The sequence below is a fragment of the Candoia aspera genome, chromosome 5 (assembly GCF_035149785.1).
Source record: "Candoia aspera isolate rCanAsp1 chromosome 5, rCanAsp1.hap2, whole genome shotgun sequence".
NCBI classification, from domain to species: Eukaryota; Metazoa; Chordata; class Lepidosauria; order Squamata; family Boidae; genus Candoia; species Candoia aspera.
The window spans coordinates 9,263,995-9,282,878 of record NC_086157.1 but is presented as its reverse complement, the minus strand read 5'-3'; the positions used below and the strand labels follow the sequence as shown (position 1 = coordinate 9,282,878).

General features: G+C 37.8%; 2 protein-coding genes across 4 annotated transcripts in view; one reads left to right on the top strand and one right to left on the bottom strand.

The window, feature by feature from the left end:
- The window catches only part of ELF1 (E74 like ETS transcription factor 1), a 71,254-nt gene extending 54,711 nt beyond the window's left edge, over positions 1 to 16,543 (top strand). For all 3 annotated transcript variants that reach the window (XM_063304555.1, XM_063304556.1, XM_063304557.1), the window contains exons 4-9: positions 1,863 to 1,970; positions 2,972 to 3,118; positions 3,944 to 4,027; positions 5,814 to 6,006; positions 8,062 to 8,523; positions 14,890 to 16,543. In XM_063304555.1, the coding sequence (XP_063160625.1) occupies positions 1,863 to 1,970; positions 2,972 to 3,118; positions 3,944 to 4,027; positions 5,814 to 6,006; positions 8,062 to 8,523; positions 14,890 to 15,517 (1,622 nt within the window). In that variant the 3' untranslated portion in view covers positions 15,518 to 16,543. The remainder of the gene's footprint in view (positions 1 to 1,862; positions 1,971 to 2,971; positions 3,119 to 3,943; positions 4,028 to 5,813; positions 6,007 to 8,061; positions 8,524 to 14,889) is intronic.
- Positions 1 to 18,884, bottom strand: part of WBP4 (WW domain binding protein 4) — a 352,512-nt gene that overhangs the window by 63,546 nt on the left and 270,082 nt on the right. The window lies entirely within an intron of this gene.

Here is an 18,884-nt window from a genome sequence, read left to right as displayed (position 1 = left end):
GGCCAGATGTTACCAATATGCTTTCCCAGTTGCCCCTTTGGAAAGGAAACAGCTGTTACATTGTACTAGAGGCGTGGTGTAGTGGTTAGGGTGTTGGCCTAGGAGCATCCACCACTTGAGCCTCTGGGGATGCAGGGATCTGTGGCTGTGAGCCAGCAACTGGCTCCATGCTTGAGATGAAGCCCATCACTCACTCGTGGCCATGCTGTCTTCCCTTCACAGATGTGGCAATAGCAGAAGGGTTCGTTCTGTTGTGGGGAACATTGTTGGCATGTATACGGCCACTTCTAAAGGGTATCAGGCCAGGCCCCCAAGACCACTGAAATACTTAGTGTTGCCAACTACATGATTGGCTATTCCTTGGAAGCAAAGTAGCCCTTTGGTGTACAAGTAGTCCTTGACTTACGACCGTTTGTTTAATGAGGGGTCAAAGTTACAATGGTCTCTGAAAAAGTGCTTTACGACCTGTACTAGCACTTAGGACCGCCATACCACTCCTGTGGTCACGAGGTCGCAATTTGGGCACTTGGTGGCTGGCTTGGATTTCTGGCTGGTTTCAGTGCCCTGCGGTCACGCGATCGCGATATGCAACCTTTTTTGCCGGTTTCCAGGAAAAGACACCCATTGGGGAAGCAGGATTTGCTTAATAACCATCGTAAGAATGGTTGTAAAATCGGGTCCAGTCACGTGGTAAGTCAACTTATGACTGCAATGACTTACAATGGAAATTCCGGTCCCACCTGTGCTTGTAAGTGGAGGGCTACCTGTAACTTTATGATCTGTGGGTTGGGGTTGGGGTGTCTTACAATGCTGTGAGAACAAGCCTGCTTTTAAAAAATGTTTTGAAGCAAAGCCAAAAAGGAAAAAAAGGATGTTTTTATTTACTAGAGTTGGTATGCTACCCATGACTGGCAATGTTAGAGCCTTGTATTTTCAATAAGAAGTACCTTACTGGCTGGATTGTATTAAGCATCTGACATATACTTCCTACAAGTTATCCGTGCATACGCTTAGGAACTGTAGTTGCCCACTGTGCCTGAGTTTTTACTCTGCTTGTTTTGAAAAAAGAAGCTCCATAAATCCCCACCATTGTTCATGTTTTGCTTTTTTCAGTATGAAATTGAAGGTTGAGTCTCTCGATTTTCATGAAATAAGATCCAAAGAAACGGTCTTTGAGTCCTGAGGGGTTTTACATGTATCATTCTGGAATACACTGCATTGCAACCTACTTTAAATTCTGCTTAAACTCAAGTTTGTGATATGATTTGGATATTACCTGTTCAAAGGACATAGGTAGATAACTCCAGGAGGCAATACAGATTCCTTACACGAGACCTGCCGGTTGTTGGATTACAGCTCCTGCTCCTGATTCTTCAGAATTCCAATGGTTTCAATGTTTTATCCTTGCTATAATATTTATTTATTTTTCCCAATTGATCCTTACCTTCATTTTGTTTTTCCCAGACCCAGCTATCATGCTGACTTAAGGCCCTTCCTTTTGCAGGCAGGAAGTCTAGACAATATCCTGATACCATTTAAGTGGCTCTACCAGATAAGTGGCTGCAATCTGCAGTACTGCACTCTTCGGTCTTTGAGGAGCTAGTGGCCAATAAAATTAATTAATCAAGTAATGAAATAAAGTTACTTAAGCACCAGGACCAAGTTGAATGGAAACAGGTATTAATAATCTGAACAAGGCAGGAGTGTCTGAAAGTAGCTAATTGGGCTACAGACTGGCAGTCACGAATGACCTCTTTCTTTGCCCTAGCATCCCTTATGTGGGATGGAGGCAAAGTGAAAAGATGTTTCCATTTACCTCTCTTTTGTCTTTCTCTCCCTACTTGCCTCTCCCTGTCTTTTAGTTGAAGCGTCCTGCCATAATGGAGATGAAACAATGCAAACCATTGAGGCTGCTGAAGCCCTCCTCAATATGGATTCCCCTGGCCCAATGTTGGATGAAAAAAGATCAAGTGAGTCTGAGGGGACTATTGCCTCAGCCAGAAAAATAAGAAATGGTGTGTGGTTGTGCAAAGCTCTGTTGAACAGAGATATTGCAAAAAAGGAAGCTTTAGTTTTTGAGTGAGTTCTCTTGGTGGGTTTTGCATTGCATTGTGGTGAAAGCTGGGGAAGAAAATGAGGCTAATCGTACAAGAAAATTAATTAATCTTTCATTGGTTGGTAATTTTTCAATTTTCCAAGTATATCTTTTTCCATGGCAGTGTCTGGGGAAGAAAGAGCAAGATCAAGCTGAATTTTTGTTTGTTTGTTTAACTTGCATTAATTAAATTTTTTTAGCTTGAATTCCCATTTAAATTAATGAAATGTGAAAATGTTTAGTGTTGACTGGAGCGTGCTCAAATATTTAACATGCATAAAATGCTCTTTATTCCCCTTGCATTCACAGTGCAATTGCATGTCCAAATTATAACTGGTTCGTTTATTTTGTTCCAAATCATACATATTCACACGCATCAGTCATTTCAGTAATGATGGATTGGGGGAACTATAAGACTTCGAGTTAAGCCTTTTCTTCTATTTGTTTGCCATCCTGTCCCATCCCAGAGTGTCACGTGGAATTATTTATTTATTTTGCCTTTTACAGTTAAGTAGCAATGAATCCAAAATAAAACAACTTACCCAAAGTTACTTCTAAAATCATGCTAGAAAATCAGTATTGCGTGTAAGATTGTGATTGGAGCGATCGAGATACAATTTTCTCCTTAGCCATGGAGTTCCATTAGCAGTTTTGGTCCAATCACTGTCCCTTAGCCCATCCTTCCTCAGAGAATTATTATTTCTTGGGATGTACATTACATAAATAAACGTAATATTTACTTTAAATTTTTATTAGTTAGTTAAAATGATGTACATTCAGTGCTCTCTCTGGAAGATTTTGCCCATAAAAAGTCGTGCGACTTGATTGTTAAAATCTTTACAAACGTTTAGCTACTGTTCTGTTGTTTTTCGGAAGCACACGTGTTTGAAGCTGAGGATGAAGTTGAAGCTGCTCCCATTACTCATGTATCAGTCACATTGGATGGCATCCCAGAAGTGGTGGAGGTTCATCAGATTCAAGATGCATTTGCTGAATCACCTAGTACACCAAAGAAGAGAAGAGGTAAAGAAGTAGAAAGGGGGTATTAAGAGCTACCCACAGTTATTGATCTTTACATGCAGGCGTTCAGAACATCTGATGCTCAGGGGAAAAGAATCTAGACCAAGACCATGGGCCATCTGGGTAGGAAAATGAATGCATATTTCAGTTAAGTTCTTTTGTGTTACAATCGCTAAACATTTTGGAAGATATGTTTAGATGTAGACACCGTTAATTGAATTGTACAGTGCAGACTTCAAGTTTGTCTACCCTCACTGGTGGTTTTGCTTTTGAGTCTGCAGCCTGTCAAATTCATTTCAACCCCCCCCCCCCACAAGGCATTAAAATTTATTTTTATGTGTGGAGAATACTTAAAGGTCCTTATGTGAGATCTTTGTTGCTGGCAAAAGACTATAAAAGTCTTCCATGTGGATCATTCATTAAAAGCAAGGGCTTTACCAGGGTTGAACGTTCTTGGTAAGCATTTGTGCTGGTGTGAAAATTATGTGCTTGACTAAGCCTATGGCGTGCAAGGCATTTAATACCGTGTTTCAGTTCCATCACAGCAAACCATTATTTAAACAGTTTCCGTTAGAAGACCAGAAGGATCCTAAAGTAACACTCGCAATAGTAATGATTAGCATTTATACTGTGATTATTTTAAAGAGTTTTTTATAACTGTTTTGCTGTGAAACTGTAGGCGTGAAATACTATATAGTATTAAATCAAAACACTCCTGGCAATTTGGTTACTTAAAATTTGGCCGGGGTAGAAAGAATTATTTATTGGCCAATGTCTTTTTTTCTAGTTCTTCTTAAGAAATTTTCTGTAACTGCTGCTTTCTTCCAGGGAAGAAACCAAAAGTTTCCCGCCCAGAATCACCTAGTCTGACTCCAAATATATCTGTGAAAAAGAAAAACAAAGATGGGAAGGGTAAGTGCAAACAACGTGAGCGGAGAGTTGAGGAAAATAGCTGAAGCTATTAAATTCTGAGTAAAGTGGGAGTCAAGCACTCAGGTAAAGATAAACAGCTTGTCCTTATTTAATACACATTCCGATGATGATAGGGGCTAGAAGTAAATCCAGTAGCTTTCTGACCTTTCATATGAAGTGAACTATAGTGATCACAATAAACTAGTTGGGAGATTATCCCTGTTTTATTCCTTGGCAACTGCTACTCTATTCTGCTTTCTCTGTCTCTCTCTCTCTCCGTCTCTATTCTCTTCTTCCTGCCATTTTAAGGGAGAAATGTTTTTTCCGACACACCATTGTTATATATGTCAACAGACTCTGTTAATGCTAGTAAAGTAGTCCTCTTCTGAATATAGTGCTTCAGTGATACAAAGTTTACCAAAAATGAATATATTCTTTAGTACATGGACACCCAGCCTGCTTTTCCTCTGACATTCCGTCCAGGCTTCCAGCTGCCGCCTCAGCTATCGCCATGTTCAGGAAGCAAGTTAACTTAACATCTAGAGGGTAGAGAGTATTTTTATTAGAAAAAATAATGGGCTTAAGAAATACACTGGTGGTGCTTGGGACATGCTCACCCTCTGCTTTGATCTCATCCACTTTCTCTTGCTGTTTCACAAATCTCACATGCAGCCTTCAGGCTGCTTCTACCTCCACACAAAGCCTGGGCTGCTTTTTTAAATAGTTCAGCATGATTGAAGGGCAACAGCTACCATAGGAAGAAGGCCATCAGACACATACGGCTCTCATGTGGAAATAATAATAATAATAATAATAATAATAATAATAATATATTAAACTTTATGCTGCCCGACTCCCAGTGATTCTGGGCAGCTCACAACAAAGAAATAGTTATAAAATCGATCAAGGATAAAAGATGGCAAGCACAACAGACCAGTTGGAATGAAGCAAGGGGTCTCTCGCTCGCTCGCCAAGGGCCTGAGTGAAGAGCCAGGTCTTTAGCACTCTTCTGAACAACCGCAGTGTGGGGGCCATCCGGATCTTGGGGGGAACCTCGTTCCAAAGGGCAGGCATGCTGCTACAGAGAAGGCATGCTTCTGGGGTCCCAATAGATGACATTGTTTAATCAAACGAACCGGGAGTGTGCCAACTGTGCCAGCTCAAATTGGCAGGGCAGATACTATGGGAGTCAGAAGGTCCTTCAAGTCACCAGGCCTATACCATGTAGAGCTTTGTAGCTAACAACCTGTGATGGAATGGGAGGGTGGCCTTGGAAGATGGGGAGAAGAGATCCCACCTAGGGAATGATCAGATGAAAGAGAAAGGAGCCCACAACAGAGTAATGGCCTGAGGAAGAAATGTAGGAAGGACCTGTCCCAACTACTCAGGTGGTAAATAGGGAGCATGGGAGGTTTGTACTGTCAGACTTGCAAGATTCTGTTAATGTAGCCTAACAGTACAGTAGAGGTAGCTCATCTGGCTGTGTTTCCTGTCTGGTTTACGTGGGAGGGCTGGCACAACCAGCACCTTGAATCACATCCAGAAGCAAACTGGCATCCAGTGCAGCTCATGAAGCAGAGGTGTTACACGGGCATACCAAGGCATGCCCATCACTGCTCGTGCCACTGCATTATTGGGTAGATAGTATTTGGCTAGACTGTATGGAATCAGGAGCCTGCAAATATTATAGCCCTCATGCTCCTAGTTAGAACCCCCCCACCCCCAATCAATAACATAAGGAATCAACTTTAATAAAGAGCTTTGTCTTTTCATGTATTTGTTTCAGGAAACACAATTTATCTCTGGGAATTCTTACTGGCACTGCTTCAGGACAAAGCTACTTGTCCTAAATACATTAAATGGACTCAAAGAGAAAAGGGCATTTTTAAATTAGTAGATTCCAAGGCTGTGTCAAGGTTATGGGGAAAGCACAAAAATAAACCGGATATGAACTATGAAACAATGGGCAGAGCTCTCAGGTAGGTGAATTTTGGACAATGCCACCTTTCTTTCAACTCTAAATGCCTTGCCTTTGGTTGAAAGCCTTTTGAACCAAGTCACGATCTCTATCTACCAACAGTGCTACATCTTTAACAAGTGATACAGAAAATAAGCATTATTTAACAATATTTATACTAAATCTTTGTAACTATTTGTCCCAGTTGTGCATAAGAAGTACTGCTACAAATGCAGATTGGTTTTTCGTCAGATTTTGGAAAGGCAAATATTTTTTCATCACACATAGTGCCTTTTCTTAAAATCCACATCCTCACCACTTATAAACAATGTTTTATTTTCCAAGGGTTCTGTTGCTTTTATTTATTTATTTACCTGTATATCTGCTTATCAAACTTGCATGCCACTGGACTCCAACGATTCTAAGTGTCTGTTTTTAACCATTTTAATTGTTTCTTTCAAGTATTTTCTAACGTTGATCAGGCTGATAGGGACTGAAGTGATTTTGAGGTAGATCGTTCTGGGAATGTTGTTGGAGAGGTGGAAGGGCTTTAAAAAAATAAATTTATCAATAAAGTAATTTAGCTTTCTCTTTTAAATTTCAAAGTTTCAGCTAAGTATTGCGTAAATTGCATTTCACATACGTGACACATGGTCACGTGTTGATATGTGTTTTAAAAAGAGGCATGTATTAATACACTGTTCCACTTTAGCCAGTTTTAAAAATGTATGTAACACATTTCACTTAGTATTTTGAAACTGTATCTAACCCCTAATTCTTCATATCCTATGTATAGTACTTATTGTATTGTACCATACCATTCCATATCATCTTGTATCCTGGGGTCAGCAGCCTGTGGGTGTATGTAGCCCCTGAACAACTTGTTTTATAGATCATGTCCCCTGGAGTCAGGTGATGTGGTTTTCCATTGATGTTTGACTGAAAGAGGTGTGTCAAACCTCCAACAGGCCTATTAAGATCTAGAATAATTCCAGTTCGCTCAGAAACCCCATACCTCCAATAATATTGTATCATCTCACAGTACAAAAAAGCCTAAGAAGAATAACTTGGTAGGAGAGAGGAACTCTGAAGAGGGCACAACTCACAGGATCAACAGCAACCAGATTGCTGTTTGCTGAAAGTGGGGAGTATTAAGAAAATCCTAACGCTCAGACATAGTTGGTTTGAGTACCAAACGGAAGCACTCCAGATTGCAATATTTTGTTGTATGTCTCCCTGACTTAGCAGTTAGGCAAATACTTACCGTACAGTAACAGAGAACTGGCTATCTAGTTCATTCAACACTGGCAAATTCAGGAACAATGTCGTTGCTAATTCCTTCCACCAGTTTGCTTTTGGAAAGTCTTGAAACAATTCAACGTGTATATGTATGTGCTTGGAACAAGACTTTCTAGCATCAGAACCGGCCATGACATAAAATTTTCCACTCTTGACATGGTTACCAAATTTTATATCTTATTTTCATAACTTTTGGTCCAGAGCTGAATGTTGGCTTACAGAGAGGCTTGATAAAGCCACCTTAGCTCTCTTTTTTAAACAGCATTTCAAATCATTACTTGTAAATGGTAAGCCATGTCAGTCCTATGCCCCTCCATTCCTGTGAAGCTCTTCTACCTAGTGATGCTTCCATAAATGGATGGGAGAAGCCGTTTTTGCTGCTTCTGCCTTTCATCTACAGCTTCCTATGTCTCTTCCCCACAAATCAACTCCGGAAGGGCCAAGGATAGCAGAGAAGTCATCATTCTTCAATGCATAGACGCTTCGACTGAAGAAAAGAACTTCCTCTTCGTTGAAGGAAAGATTTTAATACACTCCAGTGTAATTGACTGTGCAGAGATATTTCAGAATATGCAGATTAATCTATTAAGTGGAGCTGCTTAACGTTTTCACTGCTCAATAATGGTAGAAATAGCTGTAAGTTCTGTAAATTCTGGGGAAAAAAAACCATGTATAGTGATAACTTTTGATTAGTGTTAAACTGGCCATTTAGGCAGATTTGTTTTGCCTTTATGTCATCCTTTGCATAACCTTTGGTGTGTTTTCCTTGTTTGAACAGATATTATTACCAAAGAGGTATTCTAGCCAAAGTAGAAGGGCAGCGCTTGGTGTATCAGTTCAAAGAAATGCCAAAAGATCTCATCTATATAGATGATGATGATCCAAATTCCAGTTTGGACTCTCCCGATTCGTCTTTACTCTCAGCCCCCGTGGCCAGTAGAAACCAAGCAGGCAAATCCAAAGGATCTTCAAATGCAGGGTCAAAGGGAAGCGGATCTACTGCTGTTTTAAAGATACCAGTCAATGCCAAGTCTGCCAAACTTAAGCAGTCCCTGGAAACTGCGCAACAGCCACTGCCTCCTATGACCTCTGAAGTGTTGAGGACTCAGCCAGCACATTCAACTCAGCTTTATCGGACAGTCCATTTAATGCAGTCAGTGCAACCCATCCAGGAAGGACACACGGCTGTCACAAATAACTTGCTGGATGATACGCTGAATCCTTCTGTTCAAAACATAAGGTAAGAAGATCTAAACAAATCATAAGTATCGGAGAGTGTTTTGGCACCTTGAACATTCCTTTTCCTGGCCTGAAAAGCCTTTGAAGGTTACAAATGGGAAACACTTACCCAAAAAGGTATCTTGCTGCATCTTGGGGTTCATCTTGGATACTTAAGTGAAAATAGTTATTTCTGTTTTAGTATTTTATCTTGAATCCAATGTGAGAACATCTCAACTCTGTGTTGGATGTATGTGTACATTTAAGTGTGAGAAAAAAATAATTTTAGCATTTTGGAAACTTACTCGTGTTCTAAGAACAAACACCACAAACTTCCTTTTATTAATGTTATGCTGGTGTGATGATAAATACAGTAGGTTAATAGGTTTTGTGTTTACATATATTGGGGAGAAGTTGAGTTGAAATAATTTACCCAGTTTTCAGATACATATGTCATTTGCTTTAAGCCTTGATCAATGAACTGATTACGTGTAGATTAGGCTTTGTGCATGTTCTGAATCACAAACCAATATGTTGCCCTGAATTGCAGAGTGACAGGTTCTTGAAAGTAATTCTGTTCTTGCATTTCTGGGCAAACAGCAAGATCTACAGATTTTCTGAACCCTTCACCAGCCACACATTAGTATAACTTGTGTTCTTCTTAGAAGGAACACAAATTGTGCAAGTCTGAAATTTCCTAGGTGATTTATACATTACATGGAATTTGTTGTCTTGGACCTCTTGCCATTCCCCTTCACTCATTGACGTTGACGTTGACTTTTATGTATGTATGTGTACGTTGTGTGTGTGTGTGTGTGTGTGATTAAAAGTTTTACAAAGGACATAGAAACTAACACAGACTATTAAAAAATAGAAGAAGCAGAGAAAGCAAGCAAGCTAGCTTTTGATTTCCTTTGCAGCAAATACAAGTACAATTACATTATCTCTTCTCTCTGATTACAAAAAAAAAGCTCACTTTTTCTATTATCCAATTTTTTTCTAATCATCAAAACCAAAAATCATAAATACATTTTTTTCATTTCATGCAAAAAGTCTGTAAGGGGTTTCTGGTCAGCCATAAATATATTCCTTTTTCTCTGGTCAAGGAAGTTAATTTAGCCATCTTTGAAGCTCCATGATCTTCACCAACCATTCCTCCATTGTGGGTAGTGTTAGACCTTTCCACATTTGAGTACATTTGAGTATATAATAGTCTCACTGCAATTATCATATACAAAAACAGTTTTTTTCTGGTTCCCTGTTCATTAGTCCCAAAAGAAAAGTCTCTGATTTAAATTGTATTTTAACTTTTAAGATCTTCTGAATATGTATTTCAATCCAGATTTTTTTTAGCTGTCTTACATGTCCACCAAACATGATAAAATGTCCCTTCAAGTTGCTCACATTTCAGCAAAGATTCGAGGTACCTTTATATGTTCTAGACAGTTTCTCTGGTGACAAATACCAACAATACATTATTTTATAAAATTTTCTTTAAGGTGGAACACAATGTAAATTTCAGTCCTTTCCCATTGATCCATCTGTACATTATAACCAAAGTTTTTAGCCCATTTTATCATATAAAATCTTGTTCTTCTTCTGTCTCATATTTCAATAGAAGTTTATACATTTTAGCAATAACATGTTCAGCATTGGTACATAATTCTGTTTCAAACTCGGTCTTATTCTGTTCAAAACCATGAAATCTTTTATCCACTTTAAACCTTGCTGATAATTGTGCATAAGAAAACCATTGACAAGCATATCCTTCTGTTGTCAAATCTCTTGATTTCATTTTACAATCTCCTTGAACAAATTCTAGTATATCACAGTAAGTTAACCATTTATGTTTACTTGTCATTTCTTGTGTATAAAATGCTTCTTGCACTGAAAGCCACACCTGAATTTATATTTATTCCATACTGTAAGAATAGCCCATCTAACATAATGATTTTTAAAATCTACATTCACCTTAGCTTTATCATATCTCAGGTACCCATGACACCCAAATTTCAAATCATGACCTTCTAACTCCAATAGCCTTCTATTTCTTAACAACACCCACTCTTTCATCCAAACTAAACAGGCAAAAAAATAAAATTTCAAATCTGTTAAACCCAATCCTCCTCTTTCCTTCGCATCTTGTAATGCCTTATATTTAATTCGTGGTTTTTTTCCCTTGCCATACAAATTTAGATATATCCTTCTACCATTGTTTAAATGGTATATCAGTTGTCAAAACAGGTATTGTCTGAAACAAAAATAACATTCTAGGTAAAACTTTTATCTTAATCACAGAAATTTTCCCCAACAGTGACAGTTGTACTTTGTCTCATCTTGACATATCTTTTTTGACTTCATTCCATGTCTTAACTTAATTAGTTTGAAATAACATACAATTCATACAGGTAGTCCTCACTTAACAACCACAGTTGGGACCTGAATTTCGATTGCTAAGGGAAGCAGTCATTAAGCAAATCTGACCCGATTCTATGACCTTTTTTTGCAGTGGTTGTTAAGTGAATCACTGCAGGAGTTAAACGAACTATGTGATCATTAAGCGAATCACACAGTTCCCCATTGATTTTGCCAGAAGCCAGCTGGGAAGGTCGAAAATGGTGAACACGTGACCATGGGATACTGTGATGGTCATAAATGTGAACCAGTTGCCAAGCACCCAAATGGTGATCACGTGACTAGGGGGGGACTGCTGCGATGGTTGTAAGTGTGAGGACCAGTCGCAAGTCGGTTTTCCAGCACTGTCGTAAGTCCAAACCATTTTCATCACGGGAGACTGGAATGCTAAGGTGGGCAGTCAAATGACACCTGGAATTACAGGTAAGTATGGCCTGGGAGAACAAAACGAAGCAACTAAATGAATGGTTGTTAAGTGAGGACTACCTGTATTTGTCATAGTTATACCCAAGTATTTTACCTTCTTCTCAGTTTTAAAACCTGTTTTATTCGTGTTCTGTTTGATCTTGTAACCTCATGTTTTTTTTTAAATCTTTGTCTTCTGTTTATTAATCTTAAATTCTGCTAATTCCCCAAGTAATCTGCAAAAGCTCTTAACTTGTATGACTCTTTTTTAATCGTTAAGCCCATTTTCCTCTCATCTTGTCTTACATCTCTATTTAATATTTCAAGAACTAGAATAAACAAGAGAGGAGACAGTGGCTAGCCTTGTCTTATTTCTTTTTGTATCTCATATGGTTTGGTTAAATCTCCATTAATGATTATTTGTGCTCTCTGTGAAGTATACATCCATTTCACCCATTTTATAAAATTCTCTCCAATATTCATTTGTTCCAAAGCCTTAAACAAGAAAGTCCAGTTCAAATTATCGAAAGCCTTCTGTGCATCTAAGATCACTGCGGCTTGTTCTTCGTTACGGTGTTCCAAATATCGCAAAATATCCAACACAATTCTAACATTGTCTTTCAGCCGTCTTTTAGGTAAAAACCCACATTGATCCTCATGAATAAATTCTTGCAAATTTATTATTTGACATTGACTTTCACGTTGCAAGCTCTGAAAGACTATGTGTCATTTCCTTTGTCATTTCAAAAAAAAATCATTGCTGTGCATTTCTGAGTATTTATGTCTTCATCTAAAAATGTAATAATACTCATGCATGTGAATTTGCAATTAGCTAGCCTGAAAAAGGGTCTTAAATCAGGATACTGGAGTATTTCCTCTCTGTGAAAAAAGATGATGTTTGGGGTCTTTTATTTTATTTTATTTTTTTAAAGCAAATGTAGAAGGTACGGTGCAGGAACATAAATTTATACATGGCAGAGAGCAGGGAGTAATTCCAGAGCTGAATCTGCCAGTAGATGAAGCCAGAGATTTTTCAAGCACCCATTTTTCTATTCTCTCTCCTTCTGACTCTCTCCATTCTCTCTTCTCCCACAGGATGCTGCTGACAAAGGGGCAAATTGCTTATACTGAATGCAAAGAGATTTTTAAATTTGGCAAGGGGCATATATAGTTCTAAAATCACAGGGTGCCTCCTAGAGATTCTCTCTTGGTCATAATCCTAGAACTCAAGGTCACCGGTGGGCAATTTCAGATAGATAAAAGGCAATAGGTCCATCAAATTGGGGAGTTAGCTACCCAAAGATACATTGGTGTAAAACAGAATTTGACGGCCTCTTGGAGAACGAGATTGTTAACTATTTCCAGAAGGAGAGCTGGTGTGCTTTTCAGCATTAGATAACTGGTGACAATGATGGAAAAGAATTGTTCTGTTCGTGGGCATTTAGTTGGCTGGTTATAGAAGCAGAATGAGAAATGTTGGGGAAAAAAGAGGCCTTCGGCTTGATTATGAATGGCAGCTCTTGTGTTGTGTTGCTTACATTCAAGTGGTAGTAATTATTGGTAGGGAGCTGTGATATTGATGTTTGCTTGAATTGCTGGTTCCAGTCACTGATTTTTCATAATCTACCTTTATCTCACAAGTTCTGGGTAGTCCTATTCCTACAAAACTTGCAGTTTAACAAGATGGTCGTGGTTGGATTTACCGGGAAGGCAAATGACTGTTCAGCCATGTTGCTTTGTTAAAAAAAAAAGAAAAAAAAATAACAACCAGCAGAACTAAATGATCATCCCTTCATACAGCCTTGACATTGCTAAAAAAAGATGTTTACTTTTTTTTAATTTTTGTTGATGCTAACATACTGTAGTTGCAAGACTTGAAGACACGTTGAATCTGAACCGATAAAGAGAGGGCACAGGAAATATATTAGCATCCCAATTAGCAGCAAAGCTCTCAGGACTACATTTTTGTTACTACAATTCTTGTTGTCCACACTTACTTGACTGCAATATGCCAGAGCCAAGTGATTTGTTGAAGGCTATTAAGGAAGTGATAGCTAAACAAACTTTGAATATATAGATCTAAATAGGCGGGAGGTATAACTCTATAATAAAGCTCATTAAGACTTTTATACAAAATGTCCAGGTTCAGTCCCTGATATCTCCCATTCAAAGCATCTTGGGTAGTAGGATTGACTCCATGCAAGTCAAACTAAGCAATAATGGTTAGGTGTGGGATGAAATTATAGATGGCTGCATTAGTAGAATGCAAGCAAAGAATTAACTGGTTACTTTCTTACAAGGAAGGTTGGAAGAAAGCTAAGATGTGAGAAGGGACAGGGACATTCAAAAGGAAAAGGAGATAATAAGCATATCTATATCTGCGTGCATGCACAGACACAGCCAGACACACATAAAGACATTGGTAAAGTTTGTCCCATAGTAAAATAGTATGTCTGGTAGTATGCAGTTCTATACCTTTAAACAGAAATACTGTATTCTCATTTCATAATAAATTCACACAACGTTATTGTTGAGTAAAATCTGTTTCAAAATAGCAGGTCTTCTGAGTAAGTGTTAGACTACAGGAATTTCCCACCTCCGTGCCTAAGATACGGCATTACCAGGAAAGCACCTTATTTATTTATTTTACCTATTTTTATGTAGGAATTTGATTTGTATATATGTACCCGTCTCACATTTGTGACTCTCAGCGGCTTATAGGAGAGGACGTAGCATCAGTGAAGGAATGTAAAGATTTCTTTGAGGGAGTGGTAGCAAGATTTTAAATCATATTTATCTCCAAAATACATTTAGAAGGAATTATTCCACTTCTGATCCAATGAGCCCATTAGGTACATGATGGAAACGTGTGGCAATTTCATTTGTTCATCTATTAATCGAGTTTAACTTCAAAGCTACATTGGCTGTAGGGTAGCTACAAGTTCTAAATTATTTCAAATGTATGAGGCTCACTGATTCCCACAGGTGAAAATGTACCTCTGATTACCTGTTAACTTTCCTAGCTGAATGGAACAGGTTTTTGGATCCAAACGCTCATCACCGCCCAGAGTCCATTGGAGCTGGGCAGCCAATAAATGTGGAGGGAGGGAGGGAGGGAGGGATGGATGGATGGATGGATGGTGCTCTACAGCAGTGCATGGTACAGGATAGGCCCCTGAATTGAATGCTTAGCTTTCACAGTTTCAAAATATTTCAGTGACAGCATAAGGAAAAATATAAATATATATTTTGTAACTGGTTATTTAGGAGTATGTTGGCTTGTGCCTTGTGCATTAGTGTTCCTGTATGTGTTCTAAACAGAGGAGAAACAGTGTTGAGGAATTCACCTCCATTGTCAATTACAGCAGTAGAATCACTCAGGTTAGGAGCTGCTGATGAGTAAATAGCAGTTGCTGGATTGCTAGGGATTTCACATTGCTTTCCATGTTAAAGAGAACCAGCTGTCTTCCACATCCTAGTTAATGCATGCATTAACAATTAATATTACAGTGCATTTTGTGTTTGATAATAAACAAGGGAGTCTTACGCTATTTATCTATCTTAATAGGACTATCCAAGCCCCAGGCCAGGTTCCAGTCGTCGTGTCCCCTGGGAACCAGCAGCTGCACACAGTAACACTCCAGACAGTGCCTTTAACAACTGTGATAGCCAGTGCAGATCCAACATCTTCCGCAACGCCCCAGAAGTTTATTCTGCAAGCCATCCCCTCTTCACAGCCTGTGACTGTACTTAAAGAGAACGTCATGCTGCAGTCGTCAAAGCCAGTCTCTCCTCCTTCCTCCATCGTCTTTAGTCCGGCTCAGGTCCACCAGGTTCTCACCAGCAACATGCAGACAATTTGCAACGGAACAGTCAACGTGGCCGCTGCTTCTTCATCTTTCAGCAGTGCAACCCCTGTCGTAACTTTTACGCCCAGCAATTCCCACATGGCTGCTCAGCCCTCCAACACAGTGATCACTTCAGTTATTAAGGCACCAGAAACGAAAGCAGCTGTTATGCAAGGAACGGAAAAATTGGAGCCTGAAAATAGCACAGGGGAAGAAGGCAAACACTTGGAACAGAATTTCCAGCAACAGCCTTTTGTCGTTATGGTGTCCGCTTCCAATGGATTTCCTCCAGCTGTACATATTAAACAAGAAAGTGAACAGTTCAAGCCACCGAGTCCATATGAGTAAATAAGAAGGAAATTAATTCTCTGGTTGCTGGCTTTCCTGAATGTGACAGAACTTTTCATCAGCTGTATATGTAAAGTTTGATTCCAAAGCAGGAATTATAAAGCTACCTTTAATTTCTGAAATTATATTTTAGAAGTAATACTGTAGAGTTGATTTCCAGCTTTGTTATTTCCTAAATGATATAAAATATTAATGTTTCAAAATGCAGGCATGAAGGAACATGCTGCTTACCTTATTTGATCACTGTCCAAAAATTCTAAATTTCTTAGACTTCATGTATTATTTGTCTATCTTGCATAATAATGTAATCAATGCTTGAAAGCAATAGTTAATTTCAGGAGGTTTTTTTTCCCATGCCATTATCTGACTCTTTTAGTAAATTCCAAAGATCTGTTTTATCCAGTGTGCTTACAATATATTTTGTTTTATATGGATATAAAACAATGGGCAATCTGAACCTCATTTGTTCTATTGCATTTTGCCCCAGCGAGGAATCATTTTGCAAACAGAAGAACTTCCCTTCTTTCAATAAGATATTTACCACCATTTATGCAGTCTATTTACTATGTATTTTCTATTTTCATAATGACAATATCTTTGATAAACTGGCTCACCAAAACAGAGGCTATCACTACAGGTGCAATTATTTTCAGACCACTTAAACCGTGAAGAATAAAAAAATGTGCTGTTCGTGTTCCATTATTTTTATAAGGAAATGAAAAATAGAAGTATATGGGACTTAACCCGAGTATTTTGAGATTAAAATGTTTCTACAAAGTGCCTTTTCTCTTGTACATATGTAATTTAATTTCTCAAAGATTTTTTCATAAAAATATTTCCATAGAGCAATATTTTATAGATACAAATAAGATCATTATGTTTAGAGCTCTAAAGTTATACGTATTCATGTATTACAGAGTGAATTTGTATTTAAAAGAAAAATTTTAAATTGTGGGACCTTTTGAAGCTGTTTTGTCTTTTTGTATTTCAATTGGTTTATCATGAAAATAAATCAAGTACAACATCCTTGTATGTTTTTCTTTGTTAATCTGAAAATTTGATAGTATGGTAGGCATTCATAAGTAGATCTGTAATGAAATTCCATGTGGAACAATTTGCAAGAAGGAATCAGATTTAGGATATGGAAGTCTTTATTATTTTGGCCAAAAAGTCTTTAAGCTGTACTCTTGTTTAAAATCAAGCCAAGCTAAGAATCAAGAGTGAGAAATTAAAGCAGGAAAGTAAGAAGCCTAGGAAGCTGGCAGTAATGGTTCAGTAAATAAAGTAATTTTATTGGCTAGATTCATCTATGATCTACTTTTCATATATTAAAGGAATCTAGCATCATGTTTAAGACGTAATAGGATCAGAAAGGGCCTAACAATTTGTTAACTCCCAGTAGCTAAATGTCTTGCAGAACTGTACCCTAGCAAATCCTATCTCAGTAAGTATTGCTCAGAAGCCCAGTGTCCAGAGTATATGGACCCTACTATTTCTACCATAAATGAAATTAAACATATTTTGGCTTGCAAATTCACTTGCTTTGCCCCTTGGCCTTCCTCCCACACTTTCTCTACCTGGAAGAAATGTGTGAATTGATGCAATAATACAGAATTAAGCCCTACATAGTAATTCTTTTAACCTTGAACAACCTTGATATACAGGTTGAACTTATTCCTAAAAAGGACAGGTTTAATGTTTGGATAAGCATTGTATTGGATAGAAAACTGAATAGATTAGAACTGAATATAGTACACAATAGATTATATTACTTGCAGGAACACCATTGAGATTTAGGACCCTTAGCATCCCATAATAGTTTAGTAATAGAATTTCATAGGACAGCATCAGTACACAATTTGCCATGTCTCCTGTCAACATTTCAAGCAATAAATTCCCAGCTGTGTCCTGGAAATTATAACATCCCCTTACGATAAAAGGATACAATAATTATAAGAATATACTGTAAAAATGTCCGTTAACACATATTTGGGTGGTGATCCTACGGCTGATTTCAGCATAAATCCCAAAGGTTGACTTGGGGACAAAAGATTCCAAACCGGATTCCAAATCTGAATTGAATTGATCACAGTGAATACCTGTAAACACTGGTTTTGGTTGATTCTGATTTAGGATGTGTAAAACCAATGGGAATAAATTATAGTTACATACTGTAAAACCTTGTTTTGAGTGATGCCAGAATTACACCAAAGTCACACTGGGATTTATGTTCTATGGATTGCCTCCCCCTCCTTTTTTTTTCTAGTTGACATACTGGAAAAATGGTTCCTACCACACTGTTTTAATTATGTAAAAATCCTTTATGACTTGCGTTTTTGGGATTCTTTGCAGTAATTTATTACAACTTCTCAGAGGCCACATTTAATACCTTCTTTCTGTGGAATCTAGGACTTGTTGATTTCTAATGGATATCACCATTATAATCCTTAAGTCATTTATTATCATAACATGGGAATTTAATTACCATTAGTTATATAAGCAGAATTTCAGATTGAGATTTTTACTTTCTCTCTTTGGGCTCAACAATAGTATTGAGGAAGAACATGTTGGAATCACTCATGCATCAACTTATAATATATGATGAAGTTCAGCTCAAATATGCCTTATGTACATGCATTACACTTCAGATGTAAATAAGTCATATGTTATTGCTAGCTTTTTGAAAATCAGGATTATTAAAACTATATTTATTTCAAAGGAAGACTTCTTGTTTTGTTTGTTTTGTTTTGTTTTGTTTCACAAATAATCTACTTTAGTGGAAGGAAGCTATCCTAGATTATCTGACAACAGAGCTTGAAGGGATTCATCTTAAATTTAGGATCATCTTCCTTTTGGGAAATAGAGTATATTTGAATGACTGAAAGGTGGAGTATCAATAAGACAAATTATCAGAGTTACATAAACATGATAACTGGCTCAAAGTTAAATCAGGAGGTTGTGTGTTTTTTGTTAATTGTAGTATGTGGAGTATTCATTTCAACAGATTTTGAAAATTGTATTTATTAACCACTGCAAATAAGTTTTCTTGAATGTGAAAATTCAATCTCAGCAAGAGCAATGTATTGATACAAATTTATGCAACTGTTATAATTAGAAGCAGTGGTAATAATGGTGTGGTGTACTCTTCCTTTTTAAAAAGTCCCATATACCTTATTTTTGGTTTGTGCATATATGCTTATGCACACCTTGATTATTCAATTCTTGGTGATTTTTTTTAAGTTGTGTAAATTCTCTCCATTGTAAAGGTGTGAGGAATCTGGCCTGTATGGAGAAGCCCACGACAGGTGGCAATTTAAGAAGAAGTGGTGAATGGTCCCTTAATAAAGAATTCTTAAACTTTGTTCAC